The sequence below is a fragment of the Echinops telfairi genome, unplaced genomic scaffold (assembly GCF_000313985.2).
Source record: "Echinops telfairi isolate 266 unplaced genomic scaffold, ASM31398v2 ScPeMD7_70;HRSCAF=299, whole genome shotgun sequence".
NCBI lineage: Eukaryota > Metazoa > Chordata > Mammalia > Afrosoricida > Tenrecidae > Echinops > Echinops telfairi.
In genome coordinates this window covers 33322361-33344760 of record NW_022103968.1, presented here as the reverse complement: position 1 = coordinate 33344760, position 22400 = coordinate 33322361, and the positions used below count along the sequence as shown (strand labels likewise).

Sequence of the window (22400 nt, the reverse complement as noted above, 5' to 3'; positions counted from 1 at the left end):
ACACAAAAAGAGCCACAGAGTCACAGTTAAGAAGCAGTCTTTCGGGGCTTGTTTTTATGAACACCTGCAAAAATGAAAAGGGTAAAAAGACTTCACTTTCTCATTGTCTTCTAAACAAAGCAAGCCTATGGGGGGGGGGGTGTAGGGGGAGGCTGGGGGAGGAACGTAATCCAACTGCACAATGCATCCGGATTAGAGCCCTTGCCCGGGAAGTGTGAGACAAAGGGCTTTAGAATGCACGTTACCATCTTTTCGTTGGTGAGAGCGGAGGACTTGCCCGGCTGATATTCGTAAATGCTTCTGGGCTCAGCACGGTATTTTCTCGTGTCCACTTTCTTATCTGGAGGCTCCCAGTCGTTTCTGCAGAAAGAAAGTCCTGTTAGAGCTGCTCTCGGGAAAACCGATATCCGCTTTCGTTGGACACAGTCTGCCTTCGGTTGACTGCCGTCGAATCAAAGGAATCTTTATTTATAAAGCAGAACATCAGAGTTGAGGGGGAGCAAATCCAGTTGTGCTAACAGCTAAGCAACTGGAATTGGAGCAACGAGCTCAGTCTTGGTGTTCAGTTCACCAGAGGGCTTGAGGCGTCCTGGGCTCGACACCAGCCAAACTCGACCTGGAAAAATCTTTCACCTTGCTCTGTTCTCGTGAGTGGATCACCCTGCAAGCATGACTGTGCTTCCCGCTCGCTCTAGTGCAGCGAGCGGGGGACCAAACACAGGTGCTGGAGTCAGTCGGGTGTGGTTCCCATCCCCGCTACGCCACTGGCTAGCCGAGTGATCTTGGCCAAGCACTTTACCCTCGGCGTCTCAGTTTTTCCTCATCGGAAACATGGAGGTGATCGTGAGGACCAGGAGAGTCCGAGCTACCACCAGGCAGCATGCTTGGCTGGCTTGCTGAAACGTCGGGAGGTTTCGAGTCCACCCAGTGACGTCTCAGAATAAAGTCCCGGCGGTCTACGTGTGCAAAGTATAGTCATGAAAGCTTACAGAGTGCAGTTCTGCTCTGGCATGTATGGGGCCACAATGGGACAGAACTCAGAACACTGTGACATGGGCTCAGTGCCAGCGGTGGTGAGGATGACACGAGGTGGTGCATCCGTAGCTGGGCCCAGTGACCGCTCCGTGGCAATCACTCAGGAAAGGTCGGCTGCTCTCTTGAGTCCATCCTGGCCTGTTCCACCCCCACCCCCAAGCCTAGCCAGCTCAGTCTTGGGCAGAGATCCTTAACATGGGCTCCAGGAGGGACGGGTGTTAGAGGATAGCCTGAAGCCTTTGAAGGCGGCAGGCAGATTTTATATCCATGTACGCTTGGTACTGTGACGACATGTAGCTTTTCCTGTAATGCTATGACCTGTATGTATGTGTGTATGTATATACATATATATATTGTTGGGAACATGTCAACAGCAAAACAGACCAACTCCGCCCATTTCTGCATGTATCATCCAGTGCCATTGATTAGATTCATGTCTTGCCACCAGTCTCGACCCCTTGCCCCAAACTGTTCCTTCACCATTAGCATATGCCCTCTGCCCCTGATGTTTCTGCTCCAACCTTTCCCCTTTGCTGTTGTCAGTTTGACCTCATAGAGATAGTGCTTTATACAGCTAGATAGATAATGCTTTTATAGAGTGAGAGCGGAAGACCTAAGGCAGATATGCTTTACTGCTTGAAGTTCACTATTGTTTGGTTTACAAATGACTTCAGGGGATATTTTTGGTTTAAGGCTCCAGAAATTCAGGTCTGGGACTCTGAAATTGTTCTGCATTTTCTCCCCCTTAGGATTAGTGTTCTTCTATAGAATCTTAGATCAAAACATCCACAATGATATGGTTATACAATTCCTGAAGGTAAGGGTGAAGACTTAGCTGTCTATCGATTCTTCCATAACACCTGACTCAGCCTGCACCGAGGCAGCACCCATAGGTGCTTGATGAAGGAGCCTATAAAGGATTTATGAATGGTCTCAGACTTTACTTCAAATTAACCAGCTCCTCAGGCTGACGCCACTGGGCATGGGTCAGGCTTTTAAAAGAGCCACTCACTTTACGAGGATGACATAAAGGATACGGAGGTGTGAAACTGAGCGTGTCCGAGGGGGTAAAAATAAATGGGCTGGTATGTCTTTGTGTGCAGACGTGGTGGAAGATGGTTAAGGCACACGGAACATCAGTCCAGACGACAGAGGAAGGTGACACCACAGGCCATTTTCAGCATGGAAGTCCCCATGAGGAAATGGGTTGTTCAGTGCAGGCATTAAGAAAAAAGGAATGCCGCTGAGAGAACCACTCTCAAGAATATGTGTTGCGTAAGCAAGTAGATACTGGAAAGTGAAGCTTCGTTTACAAATGATATTTTCTGCCCTAGGATTTATCAGTATGCACACAGGGCGTGACAATACTGAAATGCACAGGATAAATCTGCCGAGACACACGGACACACACAGCAAATCTTATGGCTAAGACTCTTCTTGTGAAAAAGCAATCGTTACTGTCAACGTTCATTAAGCACACATGGATGTATATGATCCCATTTTCCCCATGCAACATTTAAGTGGGAAGGGTGCTGATTTTACCCCCATTTTTAAGATGAAGATGAGATGCCCAAAGGATAAGTCATTGCTAATAGGTCTGAAAGTACGGACCAAGGTCTACCTGACTTCTACCTCGGATGCTGCCTGGCTCAGCTTAGAGAGATCACACTTCCCTGGCAGATGGTGTTCAAGAGCCTAAAACAAAACCCACAGAAGCCGACTGTGATTGCATGAGACAAAAAGATAAAGTTCTGCTTCCATTTTCCTCAGGAAGAAGGTTCCTGGTCCCAGTAAAGGAGCCCTAGTGGTGCTGTGAGCTACATATGTTGGGCTGTTAACTACTAGATTGGCAGTTCAAATCCACCAGCGGTTCCTTGAGAGACAGATGAGGCTGTCTGCTCTGGTAAAGATTTGCAGTCTCTGAAACCCCATAGAGAGCCACTAGGAGCTGGAAGCTGTGCTTTTCTTTTGTTTGTTTGGTTGTTTTGTTTTTTTTTAGGTCTCAGTTGACGCTGACAAGGTCCTGGCTGTGAACAATGAACCAGCAGTGAGGGTACCTACCTTTCTGGGCTCGACTTGAGGGAGGAAGAGCGAGCTGGGAGCGGTAGCGTGGCGGACCTCTTAACTACCTTCTCACCATCGATGTAGCTCATCTCACTTTTTGAGCGAGGCACTGAAAGGGGAGACTTTGCTGGAGGAGGAACATGCAAACAAAAGACTTTTAAAAAGGGCAGCTCCCCAGGAAAATAGGAAACAGGCAGACATCTTCCCTCCACCCCCAGAAGCAGAACTTTCCAATCACTTACTGTCTTCAGAAAAGGAATATCGAGGAGAATACAGATCTGAATCATCATCTGGAGAACAAACAAAATGTGGTCAGGAGAAGCAGCTCTATGGTAAGAGAACGGAGTTCCTTGCTCCCCACCTCTGTGGTCCCACACTGGTGTCCGGCCGCAATGGGCCAGCGCTGGAGGCTACACCACGGCGAACATCAGAGGGGCAGGGTTGGGTGGCGTCACCCAACCAAACTGGACCCGAGGTTTCGCGCACCTTCAACACGGCTGGTGCCCAACACTGGGAGTGCCTGCCTAGTGACAAACAGTCAGCGGGCGGCCCCCCTCAAGAGCATCCTCACAACCAAAGATGGAACACAGGGCCCTTAGCCTGGCTGGATCAGAATGAGGCTAAGCTGGACCTTCTTGGAAGGGCCAGGCTGGGGAGCTTTGTGCAGCTTGCTGAGTGCTACAGAGCCTTTCCCAAGGGTCTAGGAGATGGCTACTTGAGGCCCAAAGAGTGTACTTCCTAGTGCTCCATCTCTGCTTGGACCTACCGTAGTTTGTATGTTAAGGCCCCACATACGTCACCTTTCAACAGAGAGAGTCCCGTAGCTCAGAAAACCACTACCGTTGTGTTGCCCCACCTCCCTCTTTCCTCTGGACAACAAAGCGTTGCTTGTTTCAATTCCAACCGGGCTTGCTTCGCCGAGAGGCTTTCTTTCCTTGAAGTGCAGCACACCTGTGGCCACTGTGGTTAACCGGTTTGCTCTGCAAAGGCATTGCTTAGCGAAGTGCCTAAACGGTAACCCTGGAGGAAATCAAGCTCACAGGAGTTTCTGTAGTGGACAATGGCTCTCTGGGATGGTGACAGCCACCTCTAAACCACCTGACACTGCAGCTCTCAGGCCTTCGGAGTCTAACAAGATCTGAACCTCCAACGCAGGGCCCCTGTTGTCTCCAACACTGGGCCACAGCAGCACTGATGGGGACAGATTTTTACCATGGGACTGTCCTGAGAATGCAGGAGATTTAGTCACGAAAGCACATCTCCACATTATTCCAACCAGAGTTCATCTGACACCTTCAGCCTTTTCCATTTCTTACGACCTCGCTAACCGGGAATGGAGAATCCATGCATATGGAATGAAGGTCTAACTCTTTTAAAATCCATTAACAGCTTCAACAAAGGACATGAAGCAACCTACAAAAAGGCAGGTCAAAAACTCTATTGCAATAAGTTAATGACTATGTCCTTTTCTCTATGCAAATAATTTTTCGAAGCCCCAAAAGGCCAGAATAGTTTGTGAGAGGCAAACAAAGCTAACACTTGCAATATTTCAAGGACCGTTCAAAGACAGCCTCCCTAAAGATTGTCCCTGCTTCCCCTGCACCTCCACGCTCCGTTTTTATTTGTACAGTTTCCTCCAGGCCAGTGAAAATCGTATCAGTACCCACGGGCCACCACCCTGCCTTTCTCCTCATTTTAAGGATAATTAGTCAACATCATGGTTGAAAAGGGATCAAGGCTCTACCAGTAGTGTCCAGTTTTCTATTATACATTGAGTGTGCAATCTCTAAAAATGGGAGAGGGGAAGGAATTAGGGAACTCAGGATCCAGAATAAGTATTTTGAGAACGTGTGCTACATAATTTTGCATGGCCAGTCTTCTCTATAGAACTGCTGATTATTATACCAATAAAATGCCATGCTGTGAAAGGGAAGGAAAAATTGGTTGGGTACAAATATTTGATTCCCCCCACCCCAAATAATGGAGTCTACCCCAAAGGAAAATCAACTACCGTATATTCTGGAGTATAAGCTAACCCGACTATCTGCTGAGGCACCTAATTTTACTATGAAAACAGCATTAAAAATGTGCTGGAAAACTCGGCTTATACTCCACTATATATGGTAAGTTAGAAGCCAGAGTATGAACTGCTTAAGTACCAGTCTAGCATTTTAGTTCAAAAACCTGTACCCCCTGGATCATGAAGAACTTACAGTCCATGCATCAGTAAATGGTGTGTGTGTGTGTGTGTGTGTGTGTGTGTGTGTTGGGGGGGGAGGTGCTGGAGAGAGCCGGGATTCAAACAGGACTGCCTGGGCCTCATTACTTTTCTTTTTAATCATTTTATTGGGGGCTCATACAACTCTTATCACAATTCATACAAACATCAATTGTATAAAGCACATTTGCACATTCGTTACCCTCATCATTCTCAAAACATATGCTCTCCACATAAGCCCCTGGCATCAGCTCATTTCCTCCCCTCCCTCCCGCTCCCCCCTCCCTCATGAACCCTTGATAATTTATAAATTATTATTTTCATATCTTACACTTTCAGACATCTCCCTTCACCCACTTTTCTATTGTCTGCCCCGAAGGGAGGAGGTTATATGTAGATCCTTATAATCCGTTCCCCCTTTCCATCCCTCCCCCCTCTTCCTGGTATCACTACTTTCAGCACTGGTCCTGAAGGGATCATCCATCCCAGATTCCCTGTGTTTCCAATTCCTAGATGTACCAGTGTACATCCTCTGGGCCAGCCAGATTTGTAAGGCAGAACTGGGATCATGATAGTGGGTGGGGAGGAAGCATTTAGAAACCAGGAGAAAGTTGTATGTTTCATAGTTGCTACACTGCACCCTGACTGCCTCATCTCCTACCCGCAACCCTTCCATAAGGGGATGTCCAGTTGCCTACAGATGGGCTTTGGGTCCCCACTCCACACTCCCCCTCATTCACAATGACATGATTTTTTGTTTTTTGCTGCCTGATACCTCATCTCCTCAATACCTCGTGATCACACAGGCTGGTGTGCTTCTTCCATGTGGGCTTTGTTGCTTCTGAGCTAGATGGCCACTTGTTTACCTTCAAGCCTTTAAGACCCCAGATACTATATTTTTTGATAGCTGCGCACCATCAGCTTTCTTCACCACATTTGCTTATGCACCCATTTGTCTTTAGCGAACATATTGGGAAGGTGAGCATCATGGAATGCCGGTTTAATAAAACAAAGTATTCTTGCATTGAGGGAGTACTTGAGTGGAGGCCCAATGTCCATTTGCTACCTTAAACCTATAAATATATATGCCTCATTACTTTTCTACCCCTGGCAGATGCAGCCTTACCATGTGTTTCAACATTCTCTTTTAGTGGAAAATATTTTCGTTTTCCTTACACAGGTCCCGGCTTTTGTAGGTTTGTTGTATAACAGTTACTCATTTCTAGAGGTCAAAAGTAAAAGCTTTCTTGGGAATTATGCACTTAAATAGTCGAAGATTTTTCTTTCAAACCCTGAGCTCTTAAAAAAAAATCTTCTCCCTAGAGCTTTCTAATGCAAAATTCAAGAAAGTATGTTAGAAGAAAATGAGGAATCATTTTTATAGAGCAGAAAAAAAATAGCACTACTTAGGGAATAAGATAATCTATGCACTTTGGGAAGTAATCGATAACTTAGGGAAGATGGGGAGGAAGGCTGAGCAAGTGGACATTCCTCAAGTGGGTTTCTTATTTGCTGTTGGTGGAAAAAGGAACAAGAAGGCTAACCCCCAGGGGGAGGGTGACTTGCAAACCCTTCTGTCTCTCACCCAGTGGCCACAGGATCTGAGTCTGGTTATTGGATTTCAGTTCATCCGATTTGAAGAGGGCAAAAGGAAGCTGTACAAATTCACCCGAAAAGCACAGCAATCAGGGTACATTTTGGATGTCTAATTTATGCTTTTGACTCTTGATTGGCTTACAAATCTAACGAAGGGAAGTGCGATCTCAGCTGATACATACACGTGACCATCAGAGGTATCACTAGATGCCTAATCGTCGTGGTAATTTAGGAATGCCATCGGACTTAATTCTTAAAGGCCCTCTGCGCTAAGTCATAACAGTGTCTCATTTTACACACGAGGAAACGAAGACTCTGCGAGGTTAAGAGTTTGAATTGGTCTTCAGCTACAGCTAGGTGAAGCTAGGTGAGCAACTCCCAGCTGGGCACCAAGCCCCCCGCTACTGCGCTCTGAAATACCAAGGTCCCCAGCCAATGAGGCAGAGACAAAGTGGAGTGCTTCTGATTCCCCGGCCCCTACGCTGCCTCTAAGCCCTGCCAAGGGGATGGACACTTTAGCCTTTCCTCGTGGCCTCTTCTGCCCAGTCTTGGGAAAGGCGACACACGGTGGCTATTCCATTACAGGTTTCCTTCTGGAAGAGGCAGGGGAGGGTGCTGTCCTGAAACTTAAACCCTGCACAGTTGTGTTGGCCAGGCTGATTTCCAGCCCCCGAAGCCTTTGCTCTATTTTTCTGCACTGCGCCTCCCTGGTGACGCTTGAGCAAGTGTTCTCTGAGCTACCCACCCCTCCGCCCTTTAGCTTCCCTCTCGCCCGTCTCCAGGGACCATGAGTGAGTCTCAGGCACTCTTGCTACAGGGTCCTTTGCTCCTTCTCCGACTAGGCTAATTGCCACCCTGGGAGAGGCAGTGTAAAGTCAGAAAGGCCAACGAATGGGTAAACTAGTCTGCTTTCCTTTCACTAGCGCTGGCCAATCAAGTGTAGGGCTAATGCTTTCCTTGTTTTTTAAATCAGTTACAATATTAAAGGCATCATTTCCCAAGATGCCAGAGCTCCTGTCTCTTTCTCCATGGGTTCTTTGAAGCAGTGTCATGGCAGGCGTGGCTGAACTAGGGTCCTATGATCCGAGTGCGTAGTGGAGCCACAGGCTCGTGGTGCCCCCAGAGCACTCAGCAGAGGAAGTCAAGCCTTGGCAGTAAGTGCTCGCCTTCCTGTGCCAATGACTTCCAGAAGGCTCCAGCTCTAAGCAGGGTTTACGCAGGGTGAACAACTGCCAGCTGGGTCCCGAAGGCACACACTGGGCCCTGATGTACAAAGGATTACATACCCAGGGTTTCCAGTGGGGCTTTGGCAATCTGTCCTCAGAAGCTCGATTTGGGGACAGCGACTCCCCTAAAACTGCCACGAAGCAACCTACTTGACTTTTCAGCCAGTCTTGACATGAGCTTCTAGAGGACTCTTATTGGTGGCTTTTATTTGCTTGCTTGCATTTGTGAACTGACAGCCCCCTGAGGGGCACCTGGACAAAGTGCTAGTTGAGAACGGTCGATCTCAAAAAGGGTTGGTGGCTGATCAAAAACGGGACAGTGAGGAAAGAGCAGAGTTTGCATAAGCGCTTGCCGACTATCACATCAATTTCAATTCGTGCATTGCCTTTCAACGTCAACTCATGCTTGACTCATTTTTACCAGCCCCCTTTCCCACTGTCCGAATTCATTCCCTCTCCTGCTTTCCCACACACGGCTAAGGAGAGGTAGCACGGAGATCTAAAGGGAGACACAGACAGACAGACACACCACAAATAAGGTTTTCTTCAAAGAAAAAGCCGGGTAGGATCGGATACAAAGTCTGGGTAGGATGGAAGAGGACAAATGAGCCAAAGGAAGTCAGGGGATGATCGGGAAGATCCGGGAGCTGGGGAGATGATTCCTAAGGCCTGCCCGGTATGCTCTGGGGTTAAAGGCAAACAAGTTTTAAAGGGTAGGGGGAAAAAAAAGTTCAAGATTGGGTATGGCGTTTGGTGAAGCAGACAAATAAGGAAAAGGAAAAAGATAAATAAATAAAACCCTCAAGGCATTGAAGAGAGTGAAGTGGAGGCAAGAAGAAGTTAAAGGATTAAAAGGATGGGGAAGACAGACTCACCGTCTTTATTTCCTATTCGATTCCTGGACTCTTGAGTGGAAAGGGAATCGCTGCCACCGCTCCACTGACTCCCAGGCCAGTGGGAGGCTTTTCCGCTGGCGAGGCGGGTGGAGACCTTCAGGGCAGCCTTCCTCTGGAGAGCAAAGGTGGCAGCTCCCCGCGGCTCAGCCCCTCCCTCTTCCCAGCAGCACTAACTCGCTGGAGTTTGGGGCAGGAGGCACAGATGCTGGCCAAACATCTTCACTTAGAACATGTGCTTAAAAAATCAAAGCAAAAAGAAGCCTATTCTTAGAAAGCCGGGGAGGCTGATAGCTATTTTAATTCAAATACGGATGTGCCTGGGGGTGGGTGGTGGTGGTGCAGACACAGCCTCCTGAAAGCCTTGTCTAGCAAAGCGGGAAGAGCACAGGAGGCAGATCATCAACAGACTTTGTTGCTGCTGGGTAGCTTAGAGATGGACACATCACATGTCACCAGGAGGTGGCAGTGGCTACCAGCAGCCTGAAAGTGGGGAAAGAGGTGTGGCCAGCAACAAGGGGGAACTTTCTGCTGGTCCTCATTGATAACATCTCTTCTCATCGCCACCAGCTTTCTGGAGCACCTCAGATACAAGGAAAGGACTTTTGCCTCTAACAAATGGGATGAAAGGAAACTCAGGGTTTGGGGCAGAAGGGAAGAAAGGATGGGAAGGAGAAGGTCAAGTGCAGGTTAAAAGACAAAGAAGTAATGGGTCATGCAATATACCTCTGATCCCTAGAGGCTCCTCAGCCTTCCCCCGCCCCGCTATCATAACCCCAGTGCCACCTCCCAATCTAGACTAGACTGGAGCATGTACATAGGTAAAGGCAAGAGATAAAACTCACAACACATGGAACCCAGGAACAGGAGTGGGAACAGAGACACCAAAAGGGCAGAGGGAAGGGAGGGAGAGGTGGGGAGAGAGAGGCACCAATCGCAATGAATGGCACATAACCACACACCCCCAGCCAGGGGGAAGAACACCAGAAACCAGAGGGGAAGGGAGACAGCGGTTGGTGTGAGATTTGAAATAATGAACAATCTACAATCGATCAAGGGGCTACGAGGGTTTGGGGGCGGGCAGGGAGGGGAAAAAAGAGGAGCCGATCCCAAGGGCTCGATGGAAAGTAAATGTCTAGAAAAGAACGATGGAATATATATATAAATAGGTTGGATACAATTGATGTATGGTTTGTAACAAGAGTTGTAAGAGCTCCCAATAAAATGATTTAAAAAAAAAAGACAAAGAAGTATAAATATCACTGGCCTAAAACAGAGCAAAACAAAACAAATGAACAAACCCCACTGCCGATTTCGATTCAAGTCCATTCCAATTTATAGCTACCTTAAAGGACAGAGTGGAGATGCTCAATGTGGTTTCTAAGGCTGTGATTCTTGATGAAAGCGGAATGATGCAGCTTCTTCCGCAGAGCGGCTGATGGGTTTGAAACACAGCCCGTGGTTAGCAGTCCACGGGTACCCAACAGAGCCATTCAAACACGTTCTACTCTCCCCCAATGCCCTGGCCTCAATTCCTTCCAAGTGTCTCAGGAAACGAAGTATAATTATATCACCTCTCTCCTGTCTCATAGAACAATCTCAAAAGGCTGTGAAGTGATTAGAAGTGACTGCACTGTGCTGGCATCTAGAGTGTTCTTTTTTAAAAAAAACACACATGCACATATACACACCCGCATTTCAAAGCACCATTGAGCCAAACATGATCATTCCTATGTATCTTCTATACGTCTGGCCAGAAGTTTATTTTGCAATGCTGCTGGGAGGTAGAGGGAAGGTTGTTCACCTAGTATGAACTTTAACAGACTAGCAACATGTCACTAGTTAGGAGAACCAGTTGAGATACTTAGAGGTGCCTTTCCTGTACCAGAGGCAGCAGTTCTTAGGCTATACTTCTGATATGTTCGTCCTAAGTCATTCCAGTTTCAGTTCTGAATTAAACACCACCAGCGATCATCTTCTCTTCCCCAGGGATGACTCTGAAATCATGACTCACTCTCAGAAAAGCAGTCTGTTTATCCAAAGCTCATTAACAACCGTGGGGAGCCTGCTAATCTATCTTGAATGCCCTTCTTTGAAAGCCAGAAAGCTTTCTCGTGCTGAGAAAGATGTCCCCAGTGCCCAGGACCCTGGCAGTGGGGCTGGAGCAGCCCCCAGGACAGAGCCCACAAGGGCCTGTGAGAGCTCACCAACATCAAAACCCCGAATCCGAGATACGGCCACAAATCCAGAGAATTCTCAAAACTTAACAAATAAAGAAAACAAATCAGCTCAAACTCGAATGTCACATTTGTAAAATGTCTTCGCCTTGTTAAAAGAAACCAATGGTATGTGTCTGCCTGTCAACCAGGCAGGGCTTGGGGAGAAAAGGAATCTTCTGAGAGCTCTCCAGCAAAGAAGCTGTCTTAGAATTGGGTGTTTAAGTCTACTCACCTTTGTTATCATGCACTTTTTTATGCCCAACCTAATTTTCCTTCTTTTACCACTTAACAAAGACTATTTCTTCTTCTCTTCAGTCTAAACATTTTAATGGTCAGCCTGGCTCCTAAACAATACAGAAAAGGGTATTTTGTTTCCCCTGCCACTTGTTTTCTCTAAGCCACATAACCTGTACCTGACTTGATGGGGCCCAGTGAGCAGATGTTACTGGTAGCAGGGCTGCCAGGTGTGGTGGCTGGTGAGGAAGGCTGTGTAGGGGTTTGAGCTGCTCATTAGAGAGAGGGCCAAAAGAGGGACAGACCAAGGCGAGAACTCTGGCTCTGTGGTTACAACCCTTCATGCACCGATATTCTGAGCACCTACTAGTACCAGCAAGGTTTCCGTGGCCTTTTGGCACATGCTCCTGCAAGTGCTACCACTGGACATCATCTGCCATGGTGGTTACCTTGTCTAGATGGGAGCTCCTTGGGGACAAGGGTCATGCCTCCTTCCTGGTAACATGCTTGGTGGCACAGACAGCTCATGGTACACAACCAGTGTTCAAGATCCCCAGGGAGGGAACAAAATGGCGGGAGTTCAGGGCATCCTCTAAGACTGGGCAATCCTCAAAATATTGCCCTTCCCTCATCTATCAGAACCTTCTTTGACATGGGGTGAGAATAATTATTTTAAAGTTCGGCCTTTTTTTTGCCCCGTAAAAAGATGTCTTCGATCTAAATGTGGCTGCCTTCCTCCCAGCAAGTTAAAATTCTTACTCGGCTCTCTCATGAAATGTTTTCCAGTTTCACCAAAATCCTCAATTTTTTTCTTTAGAGACATAACTTCTTACCATTACTGATTGTATACTCAGATACCACTTGAAGAAATCCCTACCAAGGAGATCAACGCTGAAGGCCCATGCCAAGAGACTCGGTGGTACACACAGGATCCCAGCGATTTCTGTGAGCAAGTACATCTTCTCCTGCTCAAACGCCATAATGACTCGTTTCCCTGAACAACTGCCCAGCCATGGACAAATGTGATCTCCCAAAATTGGGTAGGGACAGTTTCCCCCAGAGCCCCATAACGTTGAAAGCAGTATAATGAAGTCACACTGGGTACCCCATTAATCACGTACACCTTAAGGGAACAGGAGAAAAACACCATCTGGATAGGTTTTGGTGCAGCAGTCAGCGAGGAATGAGACACTACCACAGAACACAAGGGTAGAGGGAAGCAAATGATTGGGGAGCAGCTCTTAGCAGCCAGGATAAAACCCCCAGGTGAAAAAAGAAAGCAACACTACCAGCACAGCGGGAGGCACACAATTTTCCTTTAGTTACCTTCAGATATGGGGCTAGGAGTAGATTCAGGAAACTGGTAGGTTGGAGTGTAAGGGCTGTCCTCTGTAGCAGAGAAAAGCAGTGGGTTTTGAAACTATCCACCTTGAAGTGGAGGAACTGACACATACCAAATCAACTCTTTTGAATGACTGATGACCTACTTTAGTGTTATTAAAGCACCCGGGCATCACACTTTAAAACAGATTAATACATTAGAAAGGATTTAGTTAGTTAATAGAAGCACGTCATGCAAATAAGTGGAATAAAACTTTTTACTAACCAAAAAGAAAAATTTAATTTTTAAAAAAAGACTACAAAAATAAAATCTAAAAGCCAAATCGTATTCCTATAGCAGAACTATAGGAAGTAATTTAAGGCTAGGACAACAGATAGACCGTCTAAGTTTATGGTACCTTGAGAATTTTGCCGGATTTCAGGAAGTTCGGGGAATTTGTACGTAGGGAAATAAGGGTTTTCTTCAGGAATGTCTGGGCAGAGGAGCAGGTTTGGGAGAGAGAACAGAGGAAGATACAAATGGAGAGAATGAGCGAAGAGGAATCCACATACAGTTCAAGGTCCTGGAATTCTCTAACATACTGAGCTTCCCTAATGACGTGAGGGGAAAAAAAAATCAAACTGCTAACAAAAATCCAGTCCTTTTGCCTGAGACACATCTAAAAAGACATTATCCGCTTCCTTCTTGGATAAAGGATTACGTGTGTCTACCGGCTCTAGAGGCAAGCAGCACTGCGCCCAGCGTTTCAAGTTGCTACTTCTTGAAGGTAAGAAATAGATCAGTATGCTAGTAAATAGTGTGTGATGAAAACGCCACCGTGGACATGATTTTATTTTTAAAAATCAAAGCTTGTGTTGTGGATATTAGAGCCAGGGCAAGCAAGTGGGTAATTGCTATTATTCTTTCAAATAACACTGCCTATGTGTAGGGCAGGCAGTGCTGCTTAGAACCTGAAACTGCAGTGGCGTTAGCAACTATGACCTATGAGAGGACCCGCATCAGCAGAACAAGGGATTCTGCAGATGGGCACCGGAGTCTCGGCCTTTGAGCAGCCAGAATTGGGTCTCCAGGAGAAAGAGGCACAGACTGCGCCAGGAAAGGACGGCGGCTTGAGGGCAGGACCACTGGAAGTGACCCCATCCGATCAAGGAGACACAGTCTTTCGCATCACCACCAGGGCTGGGCTCATCTCCCGACTACACGATGTTGACTTTGGCCTCTCAAATGGCCTTCCACACTGGAAGTATGCGAGGGGGCTGCCCGTAAGGTTTAATCTTGAGCTCTGCATCAGAGAATCAGATAGTTGCAGCTTCAGTAGGATGCCTGGGCTGAGCCCTCCTGCGTCACCTGTGCCAGGCAGCCAGACTGGATTTGGTCACGGGGAAGGCCTGGATGCTCTGTCCATGGGAGGAGTGATACCTACCTCCCACTGGGCAGCTCCATTCCTGCCTATCGGATGATTGGCAGCACAGGGGTGAGGAGAGCTGGGAGCGGGAGCTGAGGACCTAGACCGCTTGCATACTGGCCTGGGGTTCAGCTACCATGCTAGGGCACCTGCTGGCAGCCCAGAGGGCCCCCCCAATCTGAAAGCTCATCCATTCCAGCTTGAGCAGGCTCTGATGTGTCAGCTCTTGACCGACTTTGCAGGGCTACCAGCCAACTGCTGGCTCTCGGCTGGGGAAGACATGATTTCACACTCCGGCTGCCTTACAGGTAACACCACACATTCTTCTTTCACAAGGCATGTCCAGGACGTCAAAGCAGTTCACTCCCTGGGCATGATTTACTCCTCCTTGGGCCCGGCAACACTCCTTCGAGTAAGGGCGGTGGGACAAGCAAGAAGAGGCACACGATTGGACCAAGGACGCAGGAGTGCTTGGGGACTGAATCCAGGAGAGGATCCAGTGTTCCTGACAACCAGTTCAGTGCTACCTCATCTTGCTCTGCCCGCAAGGCAGCCGTGGGCTGACACACGGAGGTGCACCTTAAGCTGAAAGCAAGTGGGTGTTGCACCCGTCATGTCCCCGGGCTGGAGCACAAACAGATGCATGCGACAGCATCGGAGGCAGATGCACCAGGGCCTCCTCGTGCCTTCGCTCTAAGGGCATGTGGCTGGGCTCAGGCAGACCACAGCCATGAGATTTGGGTACAGGCCAGCCATTGCCTAATTCAGTCCAGCCATAGGACCCATCTTCTGGCATTGAAGCCCTCACCCCAACATTCAACAGTCGACATACAATAGCACAGCACAGCACACAGCACCACATCTACAAATGAAATCAGTACCTCTGTTGAGCTTGTGGATCTGTTTAAACATAGTCTTGTACCAGTCCTTCGATCTTTCGGTGTTCTGGATAAAAAGAAAAGCAAAAAGTAAAATAAAATGGTAGTCGAGGCCACTGTGAAAACTTCTTGGATCGCAAGCTCAGAATCAAATGAGAGCGCAGCAGCCTCCCAAGTCAAAACCTGGCCTGTCACTCTGTGCAGCTTTGTGGCCCCATGTACGAATCTTTTATTATTATTAGAAGGTCCTTTTATTGGGGGCTCTTACAGCTCCTGTAACCATCCAGCCATCAATTGTATCAAGAATATGTGTACCTATGTTGCCATCATTACATATGTGAATCTTTTAAGAGATGCACAGCTTTGGAGAAAGGACAAGCAGACCAAGACATTCAGACCTGAATCCGCAGAAAAAGATTTGGTCTGAAAGGTGCAGAATTTGAAGAAAGTAGGCAAGGACTCACTTGAAACGTGTTCGTTCTTATAGAACTTTCTAAAAAGGCCAGATAGTAAATATTTTCCCTCTTTTAGAGAGGATCTGTCTCCATGGCGACTACACTGGACTGAAGTGAAGAGACGAAGCATGTGCGCGTTAAGCCCGGCCTCTACCACATCCAGGTGACTCTGCAGAAGGATAGCTAGGTCCCGTGCTGGATTTAGAATGCATATACTAAATCACAGCCCATTACAGCAGCCAATGGCAGGGTATATTCATCCTCACAAAGGCTTTGGTTTTTTTTAAGTTAAAAATAAACCTGGGAAGGGGACAGGTAGGTGGTTAGATCAGATATTTTCACTCCCACTTTACAGACAAAAAAAGTGGAGATAAAGAAAGCCCAAGGGAGTTGCTCATGGTCATCTCCAAGCCGCAAGCCCACTGCCCTTAAGTAGATTCCGACCGACTCTTAGCGATTCCATTATGGGGTTTCCAAGACTGTAAGATCTTAACAGGAGTAGCCAGCCTTATCTTTGGGTGGGTTTGAACTGTTGACCATTTAGTTAGTCACCTAACACCTTCCCCCTCAGGACCACCAAGGCTCCCTGTCTAATACATCACAGAGCTAGTGAAAAGGTGAGCGGGAGGGTAGCTGACACAGGGTTAGGCCTTGGGTCTGGTTACACAGTTCTGTCACCTACTTGCACTATGATCTTGGGCAAGGGAACGAGTCTCCAGTCTGCTTCCATGGCTACTCAATGGGAACCAAACTAGGACCCAGCTTGTAGGGGGAGCGATGTTGAAATGAGATCGTGTCAGGAACAATGGGAATCTGGTAGTATTATTTGTAGTAATTCTCATTCATATTCTCTCTGTCTGTCTGTCTCTCACCGAGGACCAGAGAACAGGCCCATTGGGGCTTAGCCCGCTGTTCTACGGGTTAATGTGCTTCCTTCTAAGGGGCACAAAGGACAGTCCCATTTGTCTAAATGGGAATTACAGAAGAATACATTGCAGTCACCAGCAGCACACGGGGAGGAGTGGAATTGGCCTTAACCTAGTTTCACAAGTCAGCCTTCGGTGGAAGCCGTAGGGCCTGGGCTGCCCTGAGCCCTTCTGCTCCGGGGGGTCTAGGCAGAGGGACCCTGCTCTGGCTCCTTTATTGTTTCCTATTCTCTCAGAATGACAGGAAGTCTCCAATCAAGGGATATTCTTCCTGAACCTGTATTCAGAGACTCTCTCCCCTTCCCCCAAACCAAACCCATTGCCAGTGAGCCCATTCCCGCTCCCTGGGACTCCACAGGATGGAGCTGGGCTGCCAAGGCTGTACGTCTGAACAGGACGGCACCACATTGCTCTCCCAAGCATGTGTGGAGGGTGCAAACCACTGGCCTTCCACTTAGTATTCCATGGCTTCACCACGGAGCCATCAGGGCCCTGTCCACTCCCCCCGGGGTTGTCTACACGTAACCAGGGACCAACAATCTCCACACGTGCTCCGCAGAACAGAGGAAGGCCACCAAACAGAGCACCTTCCTCTTCAAGACTCAGCACACCTCAAGCTCGGGAAGAGCCACTGAGCAAGGAGCTCTGGACCAGTGTGAGCTCAGGGGCTGGGACAGTGGTTGTGGTGGGGTCCTTCCTGTGGGGCCTCTGTAACCTGCAGGTGGCCTGCACCTGCCCTCAGCGATATACTTAAATGGGCTTTGGGGGATGCTGCCGCAGAGCACTCTGTCAGGCGTCGTACCCGGAGCGGGAGGCCCACTTCATCCACGGGCGCATCGCGCAGGTCCTGAGCACTCCTCACTATACGCCGGGCGCCATCCTGGGCCTTTCTTTCAGAAGCCCTGCCCAGTGAGGTGGGTTTTTCCTGGGTGGGCGCCAAGCTCTGTTCTTCTACTCTTCGTTCTGGGCCAGAATCTGGAAACAAAGACCGCATTAGTGGGCGCTCTTCTTGGACCCTCAAAGCAAAATGAACATTCTAAGCGGGGGAACCCGTCTTTGCAAATTCTCAACTGGAACTGCTCACAACCGGCGCAGGGGTCGGCACATGTGTGGGGCGCAGTGGGATGGGAGTAATTAGGGTGTGTTTCAGTAAATCAAGTTTTCTTGGGAAAACCAGCCACACCCACTCACACCCTGATGGACTGTTAGGGGTTCTTTTGACGGCCATGGCCTTGGTTGGGTTGAATGGTTAAGACCCAGACTGTAGCCATATGGCCTGCAAAGCTATGGGGTTCTTTAAAACAAATAAAACGCTGTTGATCTCCAGAACGTTGATCAGACACCAGCAGGGAGCTGAGAACCAGAGGACTTTATGTAAAGGATGCGAATCTACTCAACTGTGGCTTTCTCTAACCATCTTCAATGATCAAAATGTGGAGAAACGTACGTGGAGGAGCACAGTTTGGGCAGTCAAAGTGGAAGTAACTTGCAGGCAGAATTTATAAAGGAAGGAAGGGATCATGACATGGCTTTAAATATGGCGGCAAGGAAGTGTGTGTGAGTCTGTGTGTGTGTGTCTGTACAGAATTGAACTGCTGGCTTCTGACAAGTTGGCTCTGTAGCTTTCCTAGTTCCCAACTAGCAACACCAGCAGCAACTGGTAGGCAGTGTCCCCACCCAGACCCACAAAGTCAGAATCTGCATGTTAACAAGATTCCCAGCTGGTTCCTAAGCAGGTCATAATGACAAGCACTGAACTTCAACGTGGCAACAGATGAGCCATGGGAAAGTGCCCAGACTCCCGAGGGGCTCCCCTCATCCATCCTGTACCATCTTGCTTCCCTCAAAGATGGCACCCTGGGTTCTGACCCAAGCAGGGACATTAGGAAAGAGCTGGGAGAGGAAGAGAGAAAGCACCACTTCTTTTTGGACCATGGTAACTTTGAGGTGGCAGTGAGATGCTTCAAGGTCAAGGGAAGTGCTGAAGTCATGCACTGAGGGATGCCCATCATCACAGATGGAAAAGCAAAACTGAATCGCCCAGAAATTAACTGAGTGACGGGCAATGGACCAGGAATGTACAGCAAGGGGCCCTGGGAACCCAGAGAACTTCAGGAAGTTAGGCGCTGACACAGGTGAAACACAGACCAACCAGGAACAAGCGTGGGCACCAGGTGAGATGAGAGAAATCTTCTCAAGGAAAGCATCTCTTTACCCCCCAAGCTTACTTTGCCCTCAGGGAAGGGTGGCCTGGCCCCTGCCACCCTCTGCCCACTGTCCTAGCCTCTATCTTGTTTTCACACAAACAAGTGTGCTGTGAGCTTCACGAGGTCTCGTTCACAGAGGGCGGAGCATCGAGATACCTGTTAACAGGAGGAAGGCTGCCTGGTGGCCCCAGTGAAGCTCATCACCACAGAGGCACTGGGCATAGCCCGGCTCCCCCCAAGGCTCAGGGATGGAGAGTAGCAGGCCTCTCCTTCAGAACCTACAGAGGCATCTAAGGGCGCCTTTTCCTTTTAATCCTAACGGAGCACCAGTCTCTCAAATACCACTACTAGATCTACCCCGGAGCCCAAGGAGGGTGATTGCATCCAGCTTATTTTAGAGCTGAGAATGACCTCTGGCCTGTCGACATTTCGGTGAAAGCCTCACATTTACACAGCACTTTACCATTTGCAAGGCCCTCTCCCCTCCTGTCCCCCACAGGTGGTGCTTACAAACATCTCTGAGGCCCAGTTGAGGATTACCTCCCCTTGTCCCCTCGTAAGGAGGCTCCGGTCAAAGAGGTGAAGGAGGCAGGTTCCCCAGAGGCAGATAACAGCTAGAAGAGGATGGAGACAAACCCCGGCTCTCCTAGCTCAAGGTCGGAGCCCTCCTTCCACACGCTCCACAGCGGAGGGAGCACACAGGAGCCGCTCTGTTCTCAACTCAGGAGCCTGGCCTGGGGCCAGGGAATGAAGTGGGCTGGAGGGTGGCAGTTCAAGGAGGGGACAGCGAAGGGCACCTTGAGTTCAAGCACAACCTGTCCTCGTCCTGAGGCCAAGTCCTGATAAAGCGGAGAGGGTGTGACAACCCCATGTCCACCCCCATCCAGCCTCTCCACACATCACGGGGACAGCAGAGGAGGAAGTCACACAGAACTCACCAGGGCACAGCTGCTCAGAAAACGGTGGCTTTCAGTATCCACCAGATCAGGAGTTCTCAACCTGGAGCTCCCGGGACCCACAGGCCCAGGGAAGTCCAGTGCATGTGTGGGTACGAGGGTGGTTTTGGCTGGAGAATGGTTTACTGCTCACATCTCGTTCTTCAGAGGTGACCGTGAGTGACCAAGGGAAGGTGACCAGCTGCCATGCCTCAGGGTAAGGGGCTTGAGGGCTGGGGTGCAAGGGCTCCCCGATGAAGCCCCAGAGCCCGGCTCCATCCAGACACCAAGCATGAGCTCAGTAACGTCACGGGGGAGCGAGGCTGTGGTGGCACCCACTGAGAAGGGACACTCACATCTGTCAGGCACCGAGCGAGGGCCGAAGGCAGACACTCAGGTATTTCTAAGCTGATTCTCCTCTGAACTTCACCACCACCTGGGAGACAGGCATAGTCACGCCCCACCTTTGACGGGCTAGAACAGTGAAGCCCGATGGTGGGGGATGCTCTGCTGAGTAGGTGGTAGAACCAGGGCTCAAAGGGCAGTGCGTACACGAAGCCCTGAGGGAGAGGTGCAAGATTCCCACTGGGGAGAATGCTCCTAATTTCAGCCAAGATGCTTCTGCCCCAACACTGTCCCAGCTGCGCTGCCAAGGAGTGAGTCCTGACACCTGATATTTGCAGTTACCATCCCCCTCACCCCCATCATGTTTGGCTCTTGATGAACCACCTGCTCCGCCGAGTGTGGGCAGCCCAGAGGGTGGCATCAGCACCACCTGGTTGGAAGTGCACTTTCGGGCCCAGGCCTATTGAATCCGAAGACCTGGAGTCTGGCTCGGCTCTGCAGTGACAGGTTCTCCGGGGCATGCACACTCCCTCCAGGACGAGCAACGTGCGCTTCTCCAGGACTCTGCTCCAAACACTGCTGGTCTGGAGGCTCTACCTGGGCCCTCACCTGAGGCCATCTGCTGGCATTTACTCCGAACTGAAATGGGAAGAACCTGCCCACACTTCCCAACTCTGGACTTGTCACAACGTCCCAGGAGAGAGCCAAAGGAGCAGAGAGGCCTGCCGTGGACGCGCCATCAAAAGCATAGCTCCCTGTTGGTTTTATGTGGAATATTCTGGTTGTATCTAGCCAGGCACTTACCACAGTTCCACGGGGCAGAGTTACTAGCTTGGTGGTCTTGTCTGGTCTGTGCCCGCCAGGCTACAGGCAAGAGGCTAACCCATGCCTGTTTCCAGCCACCCTGGAGCCACGGCAAGCCCCATTGTGACACTTGACACACTGAGCATTCAGTGGTGGCCAGAGAAGGGCTTCATCAGAAAAGGGTAAACATACCAACAGATATTTTCCACCTACCTGAGAGACTACTGAGTCGCTTTTGCTGTTCTGTGACAAAAGAAGAGAAGATCGTGTAAGTGACACACAGTACAGGGTGAGACCAAGGTGTCCCAGCATGGCTCATCAAGATCCCAAACACCGTGTCCCCATTCTCCTCTGGGCTTAGATGCCACAAGGACGTGTGGCCCAGCTGACTGCAGAGTGTTACCATGGCCCCCGTTACCTGGACATGGACCCCTTAGGTTGTGTGCCAGGAGAGGTGGTGGGCACTGTTTTCTAGCCGTGCACCGCTCCTCCCAAACCCACTCTACAGTCTTGCTTTCAAGTAAGCAGGACCTTCGACTGCCTACCTCACTCAGTCTTGGTACCTTTAGGGAGAAATGTAGCTGGAACGATAACTAGGGCACTGTTGTAATGGTCACAACAACTCTGGCAGGCTGCCAATTCTCCCCACTGTACCGATGGAGAAACTGAGGCATCGAAAAGTTCACAAGTTTGCTCAACATCATGCTCTTAATCATTATATCAATTGGCTGGTCGGGATACAGGGGACATTTTAACAAGTCCATGTTGGTTGAGAGGCCTCAGGTAAGGGGCACCGATGACCCAAGATGACACAATCTAAAACCTGGGTCCGTCCATTGCTGGTCCAGTGTTCTTGGTCACTAAAGACATGCTCTGCTGGCCTATCACTCGCCCACTCGCTCTCACACTCACACTCTCCCTCTCTCTTCTGGGCACTCATAGTCCTGTGTGTACGTGCTATGGGAAATGCACCCCCAAAATGACCTTTACCTTCCCCAGCTAAATATAAAGTAGGCACGTAGATAAAAATAGACTTCTTGCCAGCCCAAGGGTGCTCTGTCATTAAAGCACGCCTCCATTGGCTGGGTCCCCAATCTCCTACCACAAGCAGTACGGACAAGAGGTAAACAGAGTGGCCATGGGCACTCGCAGCTCGCAGAAGCAGTGTCCATCCAACCCCTGATGTGCAGATGGACCATGCATCTGGGCACCAGCTCTGTCACCAACGGGGGCCAGATGGCACGACGTCAACCCCTACCCACTCAGCCTCAGTTTAAATCAAGGCGCTCGACTAAACCTATGGCTCCCAAACTCGGCAGCGGGCTTTCTCAGCTGACGGAAGCAAATGTATTCCACTTAGAAGGAGAGGAGGAGCTTCACACTCGGGAGGCGTGGATGGCCTTTTCTTTCGTGGGGTGAACAAAAGGTTCTGCTGGAGAGTAGCAATAGTCTCCCAGCAGTGTTGTTTAGCTGAGTTAGGAGCTGACCACCCTAGGCTGGTGTCCAGACTAGACCCCAAAAGCCACGGCTGGGAACTGTTAAGCTCTTGACCTCCATGAGTCAGCAGACACTCTTGCCCTGTAAGCTCGTGGTAATCACTTGCTTGTTGAAAATGTAG

The 22400-nt window shown here is 49.3% G+C and overlaps 1 protein-coding gene across 33 annotated transcripts in view; it reads right to left on the bottom strand.

Annotated features, from left to right (window-relative positions):
- Positions 1-22400, bottom strand: part of SORBS1 (sorbin and SH3 domain containing 1) — a 184524-nt gene that overhangs the window by 57940 nt on the left and 104184 nt on the right. For 16 of the 33 annotated variants that reach the window (XM_045291453.1, XM_045291455.1, XM_045291458.1 and 13 more), the window contains 6 exons: positions 20996-21025; positions 17294-17466; positions 15114-15177; positions 3342-3389; positions 3097-3226; positions 246-360 (listed from right to left, as the gene is read on the bottom strand). In XM_045291453.1, the coding sequence (XP_045147388.1) occupies positions 246-360; positions 3097-3226; positions 3342-3389; positions 15114-15177; positions 17294-17466; positions 20996-21025 (560 nt within the window). Of the gene's footprint in view, positions 1-245; positions 361-3096; positions 3227-3341; positions 3390-12811; positions 12875-13224; positions 13300-15113; positions 15178-17293; positions 17467-20995; positions 21026-22400 lie in introns of all 33 variants that reach the window. The other 17 variants (XM_045291448.1, XM_045291452.1, XM_045291454.1 and 14 more) reach the window with 2 other exon arrangements.